The 16,173-nt window shown below is 53.0% G+C and overlaps 3 protein-coding genes across 5 annotated transcripts; 2 read left to right on the top strand and 1 right to left on the bottom strand.

Moving 5' to 3' along the window:
- Positions 1–328: 328 nt before the first annotated feature.
- Positions 329–3,344, top strand: TYROBP (transmembrane immune signaling adaptor TYROBP). The gene is made up of 5 exons (XM_010978855.3): positions 329–480; positions 868–894; positions 1,058–1,192; positions 1,373–1,416; positions 3,116–3,344. The coding sequence occupies exons 1-5, from the start codon at positions 426–428 to the stop codon at positions 3,179–3,181; spliced, it is 327 nt and encodes a 108-aa protein (XP_010977157.1). The 5' UTR covers positions 329–425; the 3' UTR covers positions 3,182–3,344.
- Positions 3,345–3,484: 140 nt separating this feature from the next.
- HCST (hematopoietic cell signal transducer) lies at positions 3,485–4,978 on the bottom strand. Of its 3 annotated transcripts, none has more exons than XM_031456949.2 (4): positions 4,794–4,978; positions 4,390–4,413; positions 3,857–3,988; positions 3,485–3,641 (listed from the first exon to the last, which is right to left on the bottom strand). In XM_031456949.2, the coding sequence occupies exons 1-4, from the start codon at positions 4,834–4,836 to the stop codon at positions 3,604–3,606; spliced, it is 237 nt and encodes a 78-aa protein (XP_031312809.1). In that variant the 5' UTR covers positions 4,837–4,978; the 3' UTR covers positions 3,485–3,603. The 3 variants fall into 3 exon arrangements, with proteins under 3 accessions (XP_031312809.1, XP_010977156.2, XP_010977155.2); XM_010978854.3 differs by having other exon boundaries at positions 3,485–3,644; positions 4,824–4,969; XM_010978853.3 differs by having other exon boundaries at positions 3,485–3,644; positions 4,794–4,961.
- An 824-nt stretch (positions 4,979–5,802) lies between these two features.
- NFKBID (NFKB inhibitor delta) lies at positions 5,803–13,593 on the top strand. Its single transcript, XM_010978852.3, has 12 exons — positions 5,803–6,363; positions 7,740–7,840; positions 8,020–8,080; positions 8,481–8,698; positions 8,961–9,151; positions 9,233–9,338; positions 9,465–9,611; positions 9,727–9,778; positions 9,871–10,019; positions 11,700–11,816; positions 12,127–12,291; positions 12,935–13,593. Exons 1-12 carry the CDS (start codon positions 5,946–5,948, stop codon positions 12,986–12,988), a joined length of 1,779 nt encoding a protein of 592 aa, XP_010977154.2. The 5' UTR covers positions 5,803–5,945; the 3' UTR covers positions 12,989–13,593.
- The last annotated feature ends 2,580 nt before the right edge of the window (positions 13,594–16,173 follow it).

Raw genomic sequence — 16,173 nt, 5'->3', positions numbered from 1 at the left:
TGATCCCCGCAACACCCTACAAAGTAGGTACTATTTTACTCCTTATTTTACAGATGAGGAAACTGAGGCCCAGAGAGGTTGAGTGACTTGCTCAAGGTTGCCCAGCCAGGAAGAAGGAGAGATGGGTTCACTCATAGTCAGCCACTGACCCTCCTGTTACGATGATGTCTGACCCCTGTTTGGAGACGAAGGCCGAGCTGACACACATACCCTTTGCCCTTCATTCCAGCCTGGGGGCTGCAGCCTGGCTCCTGGGGTGTCTGGGCCTGATTCTTTCTGGTGTTATCTGTCTCTGTTCCTCCTCCCCCAACGTCTCCTCCTCCGTCCTGCCGCCACCCACCTCAGACTTCCTCCTTTACTTGGTTGGACACTACGCCACATCCCATCCGCCGTGGACTGCAGTGTCCAGCACCGTCGCCTGCATCATGGGGGGCCTCAGACCCGCCAACTGCCTCCTGTCTCTCCTTCTGACTGTGGGTGGTGAGTTGGGGGCTTCTGCAGTTCCTCGGCTCAGCTTGGGACAGGGCAGGGAGCAGGGCAGAAAGAGAGAACCAAAGGTGGCGGGGGGGTGGGGGTGGGCAGGTTGGAACTGGAGCAGATTCCCCAGCCCCCTAAATTCTATGGGTCTCTCCCAGAGCATGTGCCCCCCAAGACGCGGCCTCTTGTAGAAGCAGAGGGAGGGGACTCAAACGGTGTTGCAACAGGACAAGTCGATGTAGAAATAATATAGCCCGGTGGCCCTGATGCCAGCCCACAGGTCCCATCAGACGTTGTTTTCCACCCTCCCTGGCTTCTATGCCCATCCCGCCCATTCCCCTGGCAAGTTATAGCCCCAGGTCTCAGCTGACCTTGTTTTTCTCTCCTCAGGTGTCAGCCTTGTCCAGGCCCAGAGAGGTAGGCCTAGACCCTGCCATTCCCCTCCCTCCCTCCCTTTTTCCCTCCCAAAGGCCACCCCATCTCTGTCCCTTCTCCAGTCTCTCCAAACCTCCCCCGATGACTGACACCCTCCCGGCTCCCACTGACCTCCCCAACCCCTGTGCCATGCATACATTCCCAGAATGCAACTGCTCTGCCGTGAGCCCTGGCGTCCTGGCAGGGATCGTGCTGGGGGACCTGGTCCTGACCCTCCTCATCGCCCTGGCCGTGTACTCCCTGGGCCGGCTGGTCCCTCGGGGACGAGGGTCCGCGGAGGGTGAGTGGGTCTGTCAGGGGATGGCCTGGGATGCTCTGAGGACTTGCCTGGAGGGGAGGTGTAAACTCCCAAGTCACAATTCTTCAAAGGGAGGTGACTGGAGGGGCTGATTTTGTAACAACAAAGTAGCCCCAACTCACACCCCATCTCCAAACTCTGGTGCTCCCCACCCCCCTGCAGTGACCCGGAAACAGCACATCACTGAGACAGAGTCGCCTTATCAGGTGAGGAAACCAGCTTCTCTTCTTCACACCTCAGTCCTGCCTTGTGGGTGACTGTCCGAGAAACCACCCCCGCCCTGCCCAGTCCCCAGTCCCTGCAGAACCTAGACCCCAAAGCCACTTTCTTAGCAGCTCCTCAGACGCTTGAAGACAGAATGCCCAAAACTGCTTTCAATGATCAATCATGACCTTATGCTCAGCTTAAAATGTGTGGAGGGGAAATACAAGATGGTTTGCCTCAGCCAGAGGGCAGGCTCTGAATTCTTCTGGAAGAGCCCAGCCCAGGACAAGCTGATTTCCCAGAGAAGTCCTCATAAGGGCAGAGGGTATATATACATTTCAGCCCTAGTTTGGTAACTATGAAGAGAGGAGTTCTAGAAATTTGGGGGGAGGGATCTGCATCCCTTTGAGAATCTGATGAGAGCTAGAGAGTCCTCAGAAAAATCCACCCCAAAAATAAAAATTGTGCATATAATCTAGGGCAGTTCAAGTATCCTTGAAACCCTTCTTAAGAACCACGATGCAGAGAGTGACCTTAATATATTTCTAGTGTGACCATTGGGCTTCCCCACCCCCTCAACCCAAGGAGGTGATCAAAATAAAGGATGATCTAAGTAAGAGCTGTATTTTAAATATTTAGACAGTTACTGGTTAGTGGTTTCTAGTTGAATTGGTTATCTATCTAGTTAACCAATGCTGGAGTCATGCAGTCATCTATACACGATTGAAATGTATTTAACTGTGAAACGCGCTACCCACCAATGATGAAATAGACCTTTATGAAAACTGTGAAAAATTTCCATCTTCTGCCTCTCTGTCAGTGCCATTCTTAACTCTTCAGGGAGTCATGAGCTCCTCTGAGAATCTAACGGAAGCCAAACACCCTCCCCATAAAGATGCCCACTCAGACGGGGCATGTGCGTTTGAGTTCAGGGATTCTATCTGAGGCCTGCAACTTGGGGCCATAGACCACCCCCTGCCCCCATTGTGAACTCTGCTCTGCAAAGTCTGTTTTACTTGTCTGCAACTAGCTTCGCTTTGCCTTACTTGTGGATTAAAAAGTCTCTTTGTAAAGTAGAAGAATCTCAAGTTTCACTCTTTGAGGTCCAGAAGACTGAAGGGGCTTTCCAGCTACTGGGGGCAGTGAGATTTTGATGGCAAAGCATTACCGCAATTTATTTACTCCTTTGCTGGAATTTGTTGGGGACCTATATATGCTAGATGCCGGAGACACAGCGGCGAGCTTATGTCCTAATTGGAGAGACAGACTTGATGCAAATTAACAAATAAGATCATTTGGGGAGGCATCACGAAGGAAATAAAGCAGGTTGATGTGGCAGTGACTGGGGTGTGGGGGGAAGAAACTATAGATGGGGGAATCAAGAAATGCCTCTCTGAGAAAGTGACTCGAGCTGAGACTTAAAGGGGGAGAAAGAACCATCCCTGGGGATATCTAGGGGGCCAGCGCTCTAGGCAGAGAGAATGGCAGATACAAAGGCCCCTTGGCTGGGGCATGATGATGAAGCTGAAGAGGAAGGGGAACATCAAATGCACTTGAATAAAATCCAGATCTCTTTCACAGCTACAAGTTTGAAGAAGCTGCCAGGGGCCTTGTAGGTCACTGGGAGACAGCTGGATTTTGTTTTAAGTTTATTTGGTGGATCCCTTTCACTGATGGTCCCTGCCCTGTCCATCCCTTTAGGAGCTCCAAGGCCAGAGGTCAGATGTCTACAGCGACCTCAACACACAGAGGCCATATTACAAATGAGGCCCAGCCAGGGCAGTCAACAACCTGATGCCTGGATCCACTCATTCCTGACACCTGCCCAGCACACTATTCGACTCCCACTACGATACAGATCCACAGTGTCCTCCATGAGATGTCAGACCTCTTCCCACTATTGCCCCCAAATAAACATGGAGCGCATAAACACTGTTGAGTTATTCGAGATCCCTGGGCTGGTGGGATGGGCATATGTGGCGTTCTGGGGGAGATCAAAGACTCAGAAATAGCTAAATGAGAAAGAAGGAGGCTTGGGGGACTCTGGGTTCTTTGAGGAAGAATTCGAACTTGAGGTATTTCAATTGTTTTATTCCAGCCTCAAAGAGGAGTAGGTTTCCTGTGCCACCACACACAATCCAGGATGAGAGGGTCAGAAGTCAAAGGTCTCAGTTACAGAGTTCCAGGGCTCAGCCCCTGCCAGGCATGTTGATGTAGATTTTGCCATCTTCTGGGGGTGGGGGAGAGAAAGCACGAGGCCTGACCACCCACCTCCCACCCACATCGCCACCTCCCTGGGGACCCCCTGCTTCAGGGGTTTCCTCAGGAGTTCCCCCAAGCACCGCCCCCAGGGTTTCCCCAGAACCTCCAGGGCTTGCCCGGGGGCCCCCGCCCGGGGACCCCCTCCCTCGGGACCAGGCCTGGCTCTGTCCCTGCCCCCACCTTGGGTGGGCCTGCCGCGTGGGCGGGCACACAGAAACACCACCACCACGATCAGCAGTGACACAACAGCATCTGCGGCCACGAGCCCCACCAGGAGTGGCAGGGAGAGGGGCCCACATCCGGAACAGGAACCTTAAGGGTGGGGGCCAAGACAAGAAGGTGGCTGAGGGGGCTTCCAGGCATTCAGGGCTGGGCTTTGGGTATAGGGGGCAGAGGAAGTCCCTGTGGGGGTGGGTATCCCAGATTCCCGGGGAATGAGAGGGGAGATGGAGATCCAGAGAGAGGTTGCGGGTGTCCCAAGGCTCTCGAGGCTCTGCTTTGGGTACAGTGGGTACACCTGAAGACAGGTCGGGGGTGGCCAAGTCCTTGGGCCTTCAATTTGGTGATGAGATGGGGACCCAGAGAGGGGATGAGAGGTAAGATGGTGACCTGGAGAACCTCTGGGGATGTTCCAGGACACTCAGGCCACACTTGACAGATGGAAGCAGTACATGAAGCGATGCAGCAAAGGGGAAGGGGTGTTGATTTCTCACCTGGGGTCATCTGAGCGGCAGCCACTGTAGAAGGAGAGGGAAGGTCGATCAGCAGGGAGAGGTGGTTCCCAAAACAGGGTGCAGGGGAAGGTGATGTCCTGAGAAGTAACCTCCACTCCAGAGAGATCAAATGAGAAAAAGGGGCCCAATGGGAGGGGAGCTCCCAGAGACAGAGAGAGGCAGAAAATCAGAAGTAAAGGCAGAGACCCAGCAGTGAGAAGGGGATGAACAGCCACTCCAAACCCAGCTTCCCTCCCCCAAAGAACCAGGCCAGAAGCCTATCTCTAGAAGGGAAAGGGCACCCGGAGAAGGACCCACACTCAGCACCCCTCCCTTCAGATACCACCCAAAACCTCCCCTTTCACAAAACTCTGCCTAACACCCCCCACAGCTGCTGGCTTCACCTGGGAGCAAAAGCAGGAACAGGATGTCACCTGAAGGGACCATGGTAGGCTGGGGGCTGGAAGGGGTCTGGCAAAGGGCTTTGTTTCCAGAGAGGTCCTGAGGAACAGTGGGGGAATAGAGAGGCAGCAATAGCGGATGTCACTCTTGCTGGTGACAAGGCCACCTGCTTCCTGTGTGCATGTGTGGGAGGGGAAGAGCTGGTGGATCCCTGTGACTGCCTTTGGGGACAAACTGGGGGGAGGGTCAGACAACCAGGGAGGCTGTTCTGATAGTTCAGATGGGAGGTGACAGGTAGCCCAGGGTGTGGGCACTGGGGAGATTCTGGTAAGGTTTTGGAGTTAGAGCCAACAAAACTTGCTGATGGAGTGGATATGAGTATGTACGAGAGACAGCATTCCAGGATGACCAAACTCCTGGCCTGAGCAACTGGAAAGATGAGCATCCTTTGACCGGGTAGAGGAGGGGAAGCAGGTTTGGGGGGAAGTGCCAAGGTTTGGGCACACTGAGTTGGAAATGCCTGATGGATCTCCCTGTGGAGAAACTGAATGACCACAGCTGCCTCTATAAGTTCAGGGGATAAATCTGGTCTGGAGATGTAAATTTGGGGGTTGATGGCCTATGGATGGTATTTAAAGCCATGAGACGGGGTGAGATCATTGAGGAAGTGAGTCCAGACAGAGGCGCAACACCAAACACACCACCTCCCCCCAACACCAAGAATGGATGAAGAGGAGGAAACAGCCAGGAAAACAGAAGGGGCAGCAAGCGAGATAGGAGAATCAGGAGAGCATGGAGTCTTGAAAGCAGGGGAGAAATATGATTTACATCATCACCAAGTTGAGAACTGAGAATAAGCCTCCCACTGGAATGTCAGTCTGCTAGAGGGCTGGGAATTCCTGCCTGCTGAGTTCACAGCTATACCATAGCACCCAGCAAAGTGCCTCCCTTGTGGTAATTAATTATTTTTAATGATGAATGCATAAAGGAGAACTGACCTCTGAAAAAGAAGGGGATGTGGGAAAGAGGGAGAAATTGAGTCCACCTATATCACTTTTATGTATACAGATCTTTCCTCTCTGGAGACCAGGGAGTCCAGAACCCCAGTCGCCTTCTTCCTCAGGACCCAGTAATAATGCCACCACCACACGCCTATGCCAGCCCAGGATCCAGGAGTCAAGGCCTCCAACACCCCCTTGGACAGAGACGCCAAAACCCAGGTCTCCAGTTCCCTCTTCCTTCAGGAGTCCTCCACCCCAGGCCCCTTCTCCCTCAGACCAAAGATGGGGCTCCCAAACCCCTCTTTCCGGGTTGACTCAGGAGTCTGGCCCTCAGAGTCAGCCCCGCCCATTCAGAGACTGGGTTTGCTAGAGCGCAAAGTGGGGACTCCCGGGCCTGTGGGCGGGGCCCTGCCTAGGACTGGGCGGTGCCAGAACCTCAGTTTAAAAACTCGCGGGGGACCCGACACAAGATCGGGGACCCGGCGGCGGCTCCGCGGGGAAACAGCGAGACTGGCGCAGCGCCGAGGCCGGGGCCCTGGGGGCCCGCAATCCACGCCACGGAATCCCCGAGGTAACGGGCGGGGAGGTGAGGCGCGCTGGCCCCTAAGAGTGGGGCTGGGAGGCGGTCACTTGAGGCTCTAAAGGATTGAGCTGGAGCACTAAGTCCTGGGTCCTGAGAGTGAGGGTACCTGGTGTTTGGAGGGGCAGAAGGCCCAGACTCCTTGGTCGTGATAGAGGAGCGGCTGGGAGTCTGGACTCCTGAATCCCAGGGGGGCGGGGGCGTTAAAGGACTGGGGATCCGGTATCCTAGGTCCCGCGGGTGAAAGCGCTGGGAGCCCGGACTCCTGGGTCCTGGGAGGAGGGGGCTGGCGGCCTGGACTCCAAGCTCCAGAAAGAGGCTGGATCGTGTCCTTGGGGGGCGTGGTTGTTTAAAATCAGCCAAGGTTTCAGTGGGGAAGGTCCGGCGCTTGGCCGCAGGGATCCACGCTGGTCGTGACCCTGCCTCCGCCTCGGGATTTCCCGAGTCACCACTCGGTCTGGGTCCCGGGGCTGAGGAGGAATTCCCCACGTACGCCACGCTTGGCCACGCATCGCGTCTCGGAGCCGGACACCTGGGGCGCGGGGCAGAGAGGAAGAGGGAGGTGGAAGATTCCCTTGCGTGAGCTCTGTGACGTCAGCGCGTCGCGTCTGGGCTGTTTCCGAGCCCGCCCTACTCCGCTTAACTCTTTCTCAGCCGGAACTGAGCTCGGAAGGGTGAGGGCTGAGGGCTGAGGGCCTGGCCTTCCTGGGTCGTGCGAACCAGGAGTCTGGAAACTGGGGCTCCCAGGACCTAGGGGGAAGTAGGCTGAGAGCCCGGACTTCTGGGTCCTGGGGAAGGGGGTGCGGGTCTCCCAGACTCCTGCGGATTGAGGCTGGGCTCCTGGCCCTGAAGAGAGGGCGAGGTCTGAACCTTTGGATCCCTGATGAGCTAGGGGGCTATCGACTTCGTGGTTTCTCGGAGAGCGGGGCTGGGGACTCGGATGGCTGGTTTCTTGAGGAAAGGGTATCAGGGCAGCTTGCAGAGCAGAGAGATAATTGGGATATGTGCGTCTCTGGGAAGGGATGTCTGGCGACGTCCGGAATCCCTCAGTATTGGGAGATCTGGGGGTGAGGTGGAGTGGGATTTTTCACGGAAGTGGCGGGGGGGGTTGCAGCAGAGGGCACCCTCCACCCCCTTCCTCATTTTCCACGACGCTGGTGGAAAGTTGGGTCAGAGGGGAAAGTGCGGAGCAAAAGGAAGGAAACGGCGGAGGCGGCGCAGCACTCGAAATCTTAGATTGGCTTTGGAGTTCTCAGGCGGCATCAGTGTGCCAGTTTTTCCGCGCGGGAGGGCGATCAAATCCACGCCCCCGCGTACTTGGGTGACTTAAGGACCCCTTATAACTTCCCTCCCACCTCACCCCGCAGTGAGCCGGAATGAGCGCAGCCACTGCCCATCACAGACGGTGAAGAAGCTCCTGGAAGAACAGAGGCGCCGCCAGCAGCAGCCTGACGCTGCTGGGCTACCGGTGAGGCCCGTGAAGCCCTGTAAACTACAACTCCCATGAGGCCATGTCCTGTTGGGCAGGGGCTTGCTGCCTTGCTGGGCCCTCAGGGCTGACTCAGATGACCTGTAGGTGGGGGAATGGGTGCTGAGGACTCTGCCAGATAAATTCACCCTTGTTTCTTTTTGCTTCTGCCTCTACAGGGACAGTTCCCGCCTCCCCTGGCCCAGCCTCTGACCCCATCTGTGAATGAAGGTGAAGCTAGTAAGTCTGGAAACTTACCTGGTTCCCTCAGCTCCCAGCCCCAGCTTCCCTCAGGGACTCAAACATCCCAACTCTCAGAACTTTAGGGAATTTAGGAGTTAGGCCCTCATTCTTGCTGAGACCTGGAAGAAGTTTGATCTCCCGAAGTCTCAGGGGCCCAGGCTCCCAGCCTTTCGGTGCTCTAGGAGTCTAGGCCCTCAACCCCTCAGTGTCCCAGGTGCCTAGGTCCTCAAAATCCAAACTTCCAACCCCTTGGTGTCCCAGGATTCTGGGTCCAAGCCCCGTGGTGCCCCAGAAGTACTTGCTTTCAGTAACTTGGGAGACTCCAGGTTCCTGTCTGGGCTGTGACTTCCCTAACTCTGGTAACCAGGCCTGCCCCTGCTCCTCCTCTCACATGCAGGCCATACTCACTTCCCAGCACACCAGGAGACTGTGGGTTCTGGACTTGGCAGCCTGGCCCCCTCCACGGGCTTTCCAGACTGGAACCCCAACACGCATGCTGCCTACACAGACAGCCACTACTCTTACCCTGCTTCTGCTGCTGACGTTTTCCTGGCTCCTGACTTCTACCCACCCTCGGACCCAGGGCGGCCGTGTCCGTTTCCCCCGGGGATGGAGGTGAGATTCAGAGTGGGAACAGGATGCTGAAGGGCCCCCAAGATTCCCAGTTGTCCTCATGCAGCATCCTGAGATGTCTGGGGCTCGATTAAGATCCCATTCCTCAGATGGGCAAAACTGAGGCCCAAAGGTCCAGGGTCACTTGGCACAAATGGGACACCCAACCACTCTACCTGGCACTCTGTATGTGTATATGTCTGTGGTGGGCTAGGAAGAGGGGATTCTCAGCTGACTGGCTCTCTCCACCACCTACACCCTTCAGGAGCCCCTGGATACCCGGCTCTATGTAGACCCTTCCCTGCCACAGACGGGATCCTGGAGAGGTTCTGGACTCCCCTCAGGACCCCCACAGTTGCCCCCTGTGGTCACCGGACCATCCCTGGACACTGCCCGTGCTCACATGCTGGCTTTAGGGCCACAGAACCTGCTGGCCCAGGATGAGGAGGGAGACACGTGAGTATAGGGGAGTGGAGTTTGCAGGCTTCCTGCTCAGCTAGGGTGCTGTGCTCACTGCTGCCTCCCGCCCATCCTCAGGTTCCTGCACCTGTTTGCGGCTCGGGGGATGCGCTGGGCAGCATACGCTGCAGCTGAGCTGCTCCAAGCGTACAGACATCTGGACATTCGTGAGCATAAGGGCAAGGTGAGGGCCAGGGGCTTGGATTTCTGGATCTGAGGGCAGAGGGTTTGGGGGCTTGGATTCCTGGTTTTCAGACGGGAAGGGGCTAAGGGGCTGAGGGCCCAGACTGATGTTTCCTGATACCTGCAGACCCCTCTCCTGGTGGCTGCTGCTGCCAACCAGCCCCTGATTGTGGAGGATCTACTGAACCTGGGAGCTGAACCCAATGCCACTGATCATCAAGGACGTTCTGTCTTGCACGTGGCCGCTACCTATGGACTCCCAAGGGTCCTCTCGGTATGTCCAGCTGGAATGAGATGAATGAGATGGACTGGTTGCCTAGATCCTAGCTTCCAGAACTAGGAGACCTGGGGAGACTCTAACCCAGCACTCTGCCTTCTTCTTCTCCCAGGCTGTGATTAACTCAGGGGTTCGCGTTGACCTAGAAGCCAGAGACTTCGAGGGTAAGTTGGGTGGTGGAGAGGGTGGGTGTGGCTAGTGGGCTGGGTGGGATGAGAGCTCCAGATGCAGAGCCCTCCCTGTCTCTACTCTGCAGGCCTCACTCCACTCCACACAGCCATCCTGGCCCTCAATGTTGCTATGCACCCTCCTGACCTATGTCCCACGGTGCTGAGTACCCAGGCCCAAGACAGGCTGGCTTGCGTCCAGATGTTGCTGCAGATGGGTGCTGACCACACCAGCCAGGTGAGCTGGGCAGTGGGCAGCTGGCCCCTAGGAGGGCATGTGGGATGGGGGCTCCTGGATGTCCAGGGCCTCTCAACAAATGCTGACTTGTCCCTTCCCAGCTGTGAGACCTTAAGCACATTACTTGACTTCTCTGTGCCCCAGTTGTCAACTGTGAATAACATTACTGACCTTAGCTTATATTTATCAAGCACTTGCTAGTCATCAAGCACTGAGTGTCATGGATTAGCTCATTGAATCTCCACAAACACCCTTTGATGCGTGTGCCATTATTACTTTCTCTGTTTCACTGATAAAAAAACTGAGGCACAAGGACTCAGAAATCTTATTGCTTATGAGTGTCAGAGAGGGAATTAAAACTCAGGTGGGCTGACCCCGAAATCTAGCTTTTAATAATTATACCCTCCTCCTTCCTGACAGTAACTCCTTCACAGGCTGGCTGAGAATTAAACATCCACTCATTGTTTTGGGCTTTTTTTTTTTTTCAGTTAAAGAATTTTGAACACAGATAAAGTACAGAAAGTAATATAATGAGCTCATGTACCCAACATCAATAACCAGCAACTCATAGCCGGTCTTGTCCCATCCATTTCTCTGCTCTCCTGTATTATTTTTAGGCAAATTCAGGCATAAAATTTTATCCATAAATGTCTGCATGTCTTTAAAAGATAAGAAATATTTTTAACCTCAGTACCATTATTCCACCTTAAAAATAATTAACCATCTCATACATAATATCAAATATCCTGACGGTGTTCGAATTTTTGTTTGGCTCTAAAGTGACATATGTTTACTTTTTTCATAAAACAAACAACTAGGATCCAAATAAAACCCACACATTGCAATGATATGTCCTTTTACATTGACATTTAGAACTTACTCTCCATCTCTTTCTTTTTTCTACATAATTTATTTAGTGAACCAACTAGGTTGTTTTGCCCTATATAAACACAAAATTTTTAATGTTTACTGTCATTACAGACGCTTTAAAGGCACATAATGGGGGGAGGGTGTAGCTCAGTGGTAGAGCACATGCTTAGCATGCACGAGGTCCTGGGTTCAATCCCCCGTACCTCCTCCAGACATAAATAAATAAATAAACCTAATTACCTCCCCCTCATAAAACAAAACAAAACAAAAAAAAAAAAAAAAGAAAGGCACATAATAAAGTCTCATTATGGAAAGTGCCTTTATTTGCTTCAAAAGATGAAGAGAACAATTCAGTATGGAAGTAGATACAAGCTTAGGTTGTCCACTGATTAATGCTGCTCAACTCTCATCCTTGTAAAGTACAGCCCACGTGGGATGTGGGTGCATTTTACTGTGTTTAATAGAATGTGGGGTGGCCAGTGCAGCTGCTAGTCCAGAGAGCTCCTTTGGAGGAACAGAAAAGGAGTCTTTTTCTTAAAGATGCTTGGGCTGGAAAATTGTCTTAATAAATGTACAGTTCTGTGATGCGTGTGATCTGAATGGTACCCCCACAACCTGGTGTTCTTGTACAGTGCACAACACATACAACCATATAGGGCCGCTTCTACAGCCCAGGTCAGCTAAAGCTGAATCCTTGGTACCCGCGAGTGCTTGCAAAGGGGAGACAGGGTCTCTAAAGGCTCGCGGGTTCCATGAGAGAAGGCCTGGGTGTGAGAACTAGCCTGACCTCTACCATTCCCCACCCCACAGGAGATCAAGAGCAACAAGACTGTTCTGCACTTGGCTGTGCAGGCTGCCAACCCTACTCTGGTTCAGCTGCTGCTGGAGCTGCCACGGGGAGACCTGCGGGCCTTTGTCAACATGAAGGTGGGGGCCTAGGCTGGAATGTGCAGATGGTGTGAGACATGGCAGACAGGGGCAGGGGGATGTTAGGAGGCCTGTGGGCTGTGGCTGTGGAGGGGACAATGCATGGGACATGGGCGGGGACTACATAGGATGAGGATGTAGACTGGGGGCCTGTGTCCAGCATAGGCTGAGGGGTGTGTGAAATGTGGTTGTGGAGGAGGTTCTGGGATGTGAAAGGGGGCATGTGGGATGTGGATGAGGCAGAATGTGAGGGTGAGGCCCAGGCCAGCTGAGTCTGAGTCCTTAGCAATCCTCCCTTCGCTGTCCCCAGGCCCACGGGAATACAGCCCTCCACATGGCAGCTGCCCTGCCCCCAGGGCCGGCCCAGGAGGCCATTGTGCGGCGCCTGCTGGCAGCTGGGGCGGATCCAACACTGCGCAACCTGGAGAACGAGCAGCCTGTCCACTTGCTGCGGCCCGGGCCGGGCCCCGAGGGGGTGAGCACTGACCCCGCCCTGACTGCAGGGTGACCTAACCTGGTGAACTCCTGACCCCACCCATTCCTGCCTTTAGAGGGTGACCTGTAATCTCAGGAGGAGACTTTGACCCTTATCCAACCGTGACTTCAAAATGTGCCCCTTGACCTCAGTGTTTGATCCCTTGCCTTGTACTGGTGGCTCCTCCTGACCTCTGTTTCAACCCTGACCTTAAAGTATGACCTCTACTTCCAACCCCGAATCCTGACCTCAAGGAATGACCTTTGATCCTCAAGTATGACCTTTAGCCCCCTGCCCCTGAACTCTTAGTCCTGACCTCAAAGTGGGATTTTGTTCTCACCTCAAATATGACTCTGACCCCTCGCCTCTCCTGTTTGACTCCCCGTCCTCAATGCTAGTCCCCAGGTGGGAACCTCCTACCAGCCACACCTTTCCCTTCGTCCCCAGTTCTGGCTCCTGAGCCTTTACTCTGTGTGAATGAACCTTCACCCCCAAGCCCACGTCTTGCCTCAGAACCTCTGAGCTTCAAACTCAACTAGCCCCACTCACTTCTCCTCTCTAACCCCCAACTTCACGGGGTATGTCTGCCCCACCTCTCCTTGCAGCCTCCCAAACTCCTCCCCCTGCTTTGTCTTGTCCACAGCTCCGGCAGCTGTTGAAGAGGAGCCGTGTGGCAACCCCAGGCCTGTCCTCTTAGGACTCAAACCCAGAACCTGGACTGATTTTCCAGTCCCCACCGTCCTGTGGGACAGCCAGCGTATGCTAATGTTGCAAATCCATGATAATGTATGTGGAATGTCCTGCCATTGGGGTCTTACATTAAAACCCCAAAATGGCTGCTGGGGGGTAAACAGTCCCCAATATTTGGGGTGGTATGTTACCCCTCCCCCACCCACAAGGGGCCCCTTTGATGATTTCTGTGAAATCGAGGCCCCTTGATTGTTTCTGTGAAACACCCTGGACCCCTAACCCTTTCCCCACCAGGATTTTTTGGGGTCCCCTCCCCTAACTCAGTTCTTTACACCTGGAACCCCACATGTAATTCCCCTGCATGGTACTTGGGTTACTCCTAAACAGCTTCCAGTACCATCCCAGTAGAGCTCCGAAGATGACCCCCTTAACCTCCCCAGGACCCGCTCCCTTCAGGTCCTTAGCCCTAAGACAGGAAAGCCTCTCCTGGGTTAGGGTCCCCTAGGTCCTACTGCTTCTTAATTCAGAACCCAACCAGGCCCCTGTCCCAGAACTCAGTGTTTCCGGTGAATCCCTCCCCTGTCTGAAAGCCCCTATTAAACTCAATTTGAACTAGAGCTACGATTGTGTAATCTCTAATCATTGGTGCAGGGAAGCGGCTGAGGAATCATGTTTGGACGAGTGTGTCTGGGTGGGTGTTACAGCAGATGCCGTGGGTGCCCAGTCCATACCCCATCACCCTCTCAGCGCCTGCTAGTCTGACTGCCAGAGCTAGCACAGGAATCTGCCTGTGGGCATTCTCAGACCACCCGTGCCCAGTTTGCCCTGGGTGTGAGTGTGGCAAGAGCCAAATGCCAGGAGATTCCTGCCGCTTGCCACTCCAGCAGCCCTCAAGCAGTGACTGACTGGCAGGAGACGGTACGTGAGTAGCCCAGGCCCCTCGCCTCTATGGGGACAGCTTGGAAGTACGTGTTCTGCTTGGGCGCTCAGAGCTCCCCGATGAATGAAGATCTGGCTCCCCACAATGGCTCTGGCTTGAGAACATACCGTTTCTTGGGTGCTTTCCCCTTTGTGTGTCACTTCCTGCCTCCCCTAGGAATGTTCTCCACCCCTTCCAGATAATCTTGTCCCCAAAGCCTTGCCTCAGCCTCTGCTTCTGGAGAAACCCAAAGTAAGAAGACCTCCACAGCACTCCTTTCTCATACCTGCCCCGCAGCCTCTGCTCTGGCCTCCATCCCAGTCTCTTCACTCCAGGAAGCCCTCAGACTCACTGTAGCCCCTCACTGCTCAGAGCCTCCCAGACCACAAACCAAGTACACTTCAGGGTATGTGCCAGTATCTGTATCCCAAAATTTAAGGCTTAAAACAACCACCACTTTTTGTTCATGATTCTGTAATCTGGACTGGGCTGAGCTGGGCAGTCCTACAGTCTTGCTTTGGTCACTCATGTGGCTGCAGTCAGCTAGACGCCCGATGGGGTTGGACACCTGCACTCATGTGTCTGATAGCTCGGCTGAGATGTTGGAACCCCTGAGAGTGAGCTGAGCATCCCTTTCCATGTGGTCTCTCCAGGAGGGTAGGGGGATCTCTCCACGGGGTGGCTCCAAGAAGTTTTCCAAGAGAGTGAGCCCCTGCTTGCATCCTGCTAGCTGATACCCCATTGGTCAAAGTCAGTCACGTGACCAGGCCCAGAATCAATGAAGGGAGGGGTAGCACATAAGGACAAGAATATTGGCGGGGTGGAGTTATCAGTGGTGCCAGGACAAGTCTTCCACATCTGATTCCTTGGACCAGTACGCGTGTGCTCTTCCGTGTGTACTCACATAGTGGCAGCTGACCTATGAAAAATTCATAAAAATATGTTGTGTTTCATCAATTCTAAGAAGAACTTAATTTGAATTCATCTTACAGTCAACTATGTGGCATAATTTAACATCTGCTTTTTTTTCCTTTGTGGTACCTAAAATGATAGTACTTCTTATTATTTATGGCACTTTTGATTCTGTTGACGTACACGATGTATGTCCTGACGTATCAACACACACACACACCACTAACATAATAATAAATGAACTAGTTAATTAATTAATTTTAATGGAGGCAGTGGGGACTGAACCCAGGACCTGGTGCATGCCAAGCACACACTCTACCACTCAGCTATACTCTCCCCCCACCCCCAGAAACTTTGCATTATTAAAAGAAGAATTAAATCGTTTTCAGTGGGAAAAGAAGAGTAGCTTGGGGGCACAAAAGCAACAAATGAGCAATAGCGAAGTTATTTTTCCTGCTGGAATTTCAATAAAAACAGTGTTTTTAAACTAATTACTGTAAGGATTAGCATTAAAATGCAATATTATTAAGGAATCATGCACTGAGCATATTGAGCAAAATGGCCTTTTATTGTCTATCCCACCTGCTTGGAGCTCCTTACCCATTGTTAGCCTATTAACCACCCTTAGCTATGAAAATACAAAGGCAGTTTTCCCCCTGCTTGTGGTGTTAGTTATGAGTTTCTGCTAGGGTACACTTGATGGTATAGCCAGTATCAGAATAATGTTGCAAACTGGGTTCGTAATGAAACTGGGGCCTTGTATCCAACTTGCATCAGGTAGACATCTTCCCCCCAATACCTACCCTCTATATTTAATATATGTGACCTATATTTACGTGTATATATTATGAAGAGCCACTGTGAGCTCATAGATCTTTTGGGAGAATTAAAAATAGGTGGTCCCTCCCTTAGCCATCTGTCAGGAAATTGTGCAATCCTGACATTAGAACAAGGCACACTACTACCATCTGCTGGGAAGTTGTAAGAATACAAATCTGCACTGTCTAACCGATGAATGGTATCACCTGAAATTTTGCAGTGCACAACCAGAACACCATATGGGACAGTCACAAATTATTAGGCACCAGTTTAGCGAAATGGCCAAGAGTATGGGTGCTGGACCCAGGTTTCCTGGGCTGAAATCTTACCTCTGACCCTTCCTAGATGGTGATCTTGGGAATGTGATGTAAACTCTTAGCCTCCATTTCCTAATCTATAAGAGGATAGTCATGGTACCTAATTTGTGGGGTAGAAGTAATGGTTAAGTATGCCAATGCATGTAAAGACCCTGGAGCAGTGCCTGGAACAGGATGAGTGCCATATGAGTGTTCGCTGCCATGACATTTTAGAATTTATTCAAC

The sequence above is a fragment of the Camelus dromedarius genome, chromosome 9, assembly GCF_036321535.1.
Source record: "Camelus dromedarius isolate mCamDro1 chromosome 9, mCamDro1.pat, whole genome shotgun sequence".
Classification (NCBI taxonomy): Eukaryota; Metazoa; Chordata; class Mammalia; order Artiodactyla; family Camelidae; genus Camelus; species Camelus dromedarius.
Note: the sequence above shows the minus strand (reverse complement) of the source record. Positions and strands in the feature narration are given on the sequence as shown.

Bases quoted from the DNA above. Each gene is read 5' to 3' on its own strand.
- TYROBP (XM_010978855.3), top strand. From the start codon at position 426: ATGGGGGGCCTCAGACCCGCCAACTGCCTCCTGTCTCTCCTTCTGACT. The intron at 895-1,057 runs GTAGGCCTAGAC...ATACATTCCCAG, and splicing joins CCTTGTCCAGGCCCAGAGAG to AATGCAACTGCTCTGCCGTG. The intron at 1,193-1,372 runs GTGAGTGGGTCT...ACCCCCCTGCAG, and splicing joins GGGACGAGGGTCCGCGGAGG to TGACCCGGAAACAGCACATC.
- HCST (XM_010978853.3), bottom strand. From the start codon at position 4,836: ATGGTCCCTTCAGGTGACATCCTGTTCCTGCTTTTGCTCCCAG. The intron at 4,414-4,793 runs GTGAAGCCAGCA...CTCCTTCTACAG, and splicing joins GTTCCTGCTTTTGCTCCCAG to TGGCTGCCGCTCAGATGACC. The intron at 3,989-4,389 runs GTGAGAAATCAA...CCCACCCTTAAG, and splicing joins TGCCGCTCAGATGACCCCAG to GTTCCTGTTCCGGATGTGGG.
- NFKBID (XM_010978852.3), top strand. From the start codon at position 5,946: ATGCCAGCCCAGGATCCAGGAGTCAAGGCCTCCAACACCCCCTTGGAC. The intron at 7,841-8,019 runs GTGAGGCCCGTG...CTGCCTCTACAG, and splicing joins CTGACGCTGCTGGGCTACCG to GGACAGTTCCCGCCTCCCCT. The intron at 11,817-12,126 runs GTGGGGGCCTAG...CGCTGTCCCCAG, and splicing joins GGGCCTTTGTCAACATGAAG to GCCCACGGGAATACAGCCCT.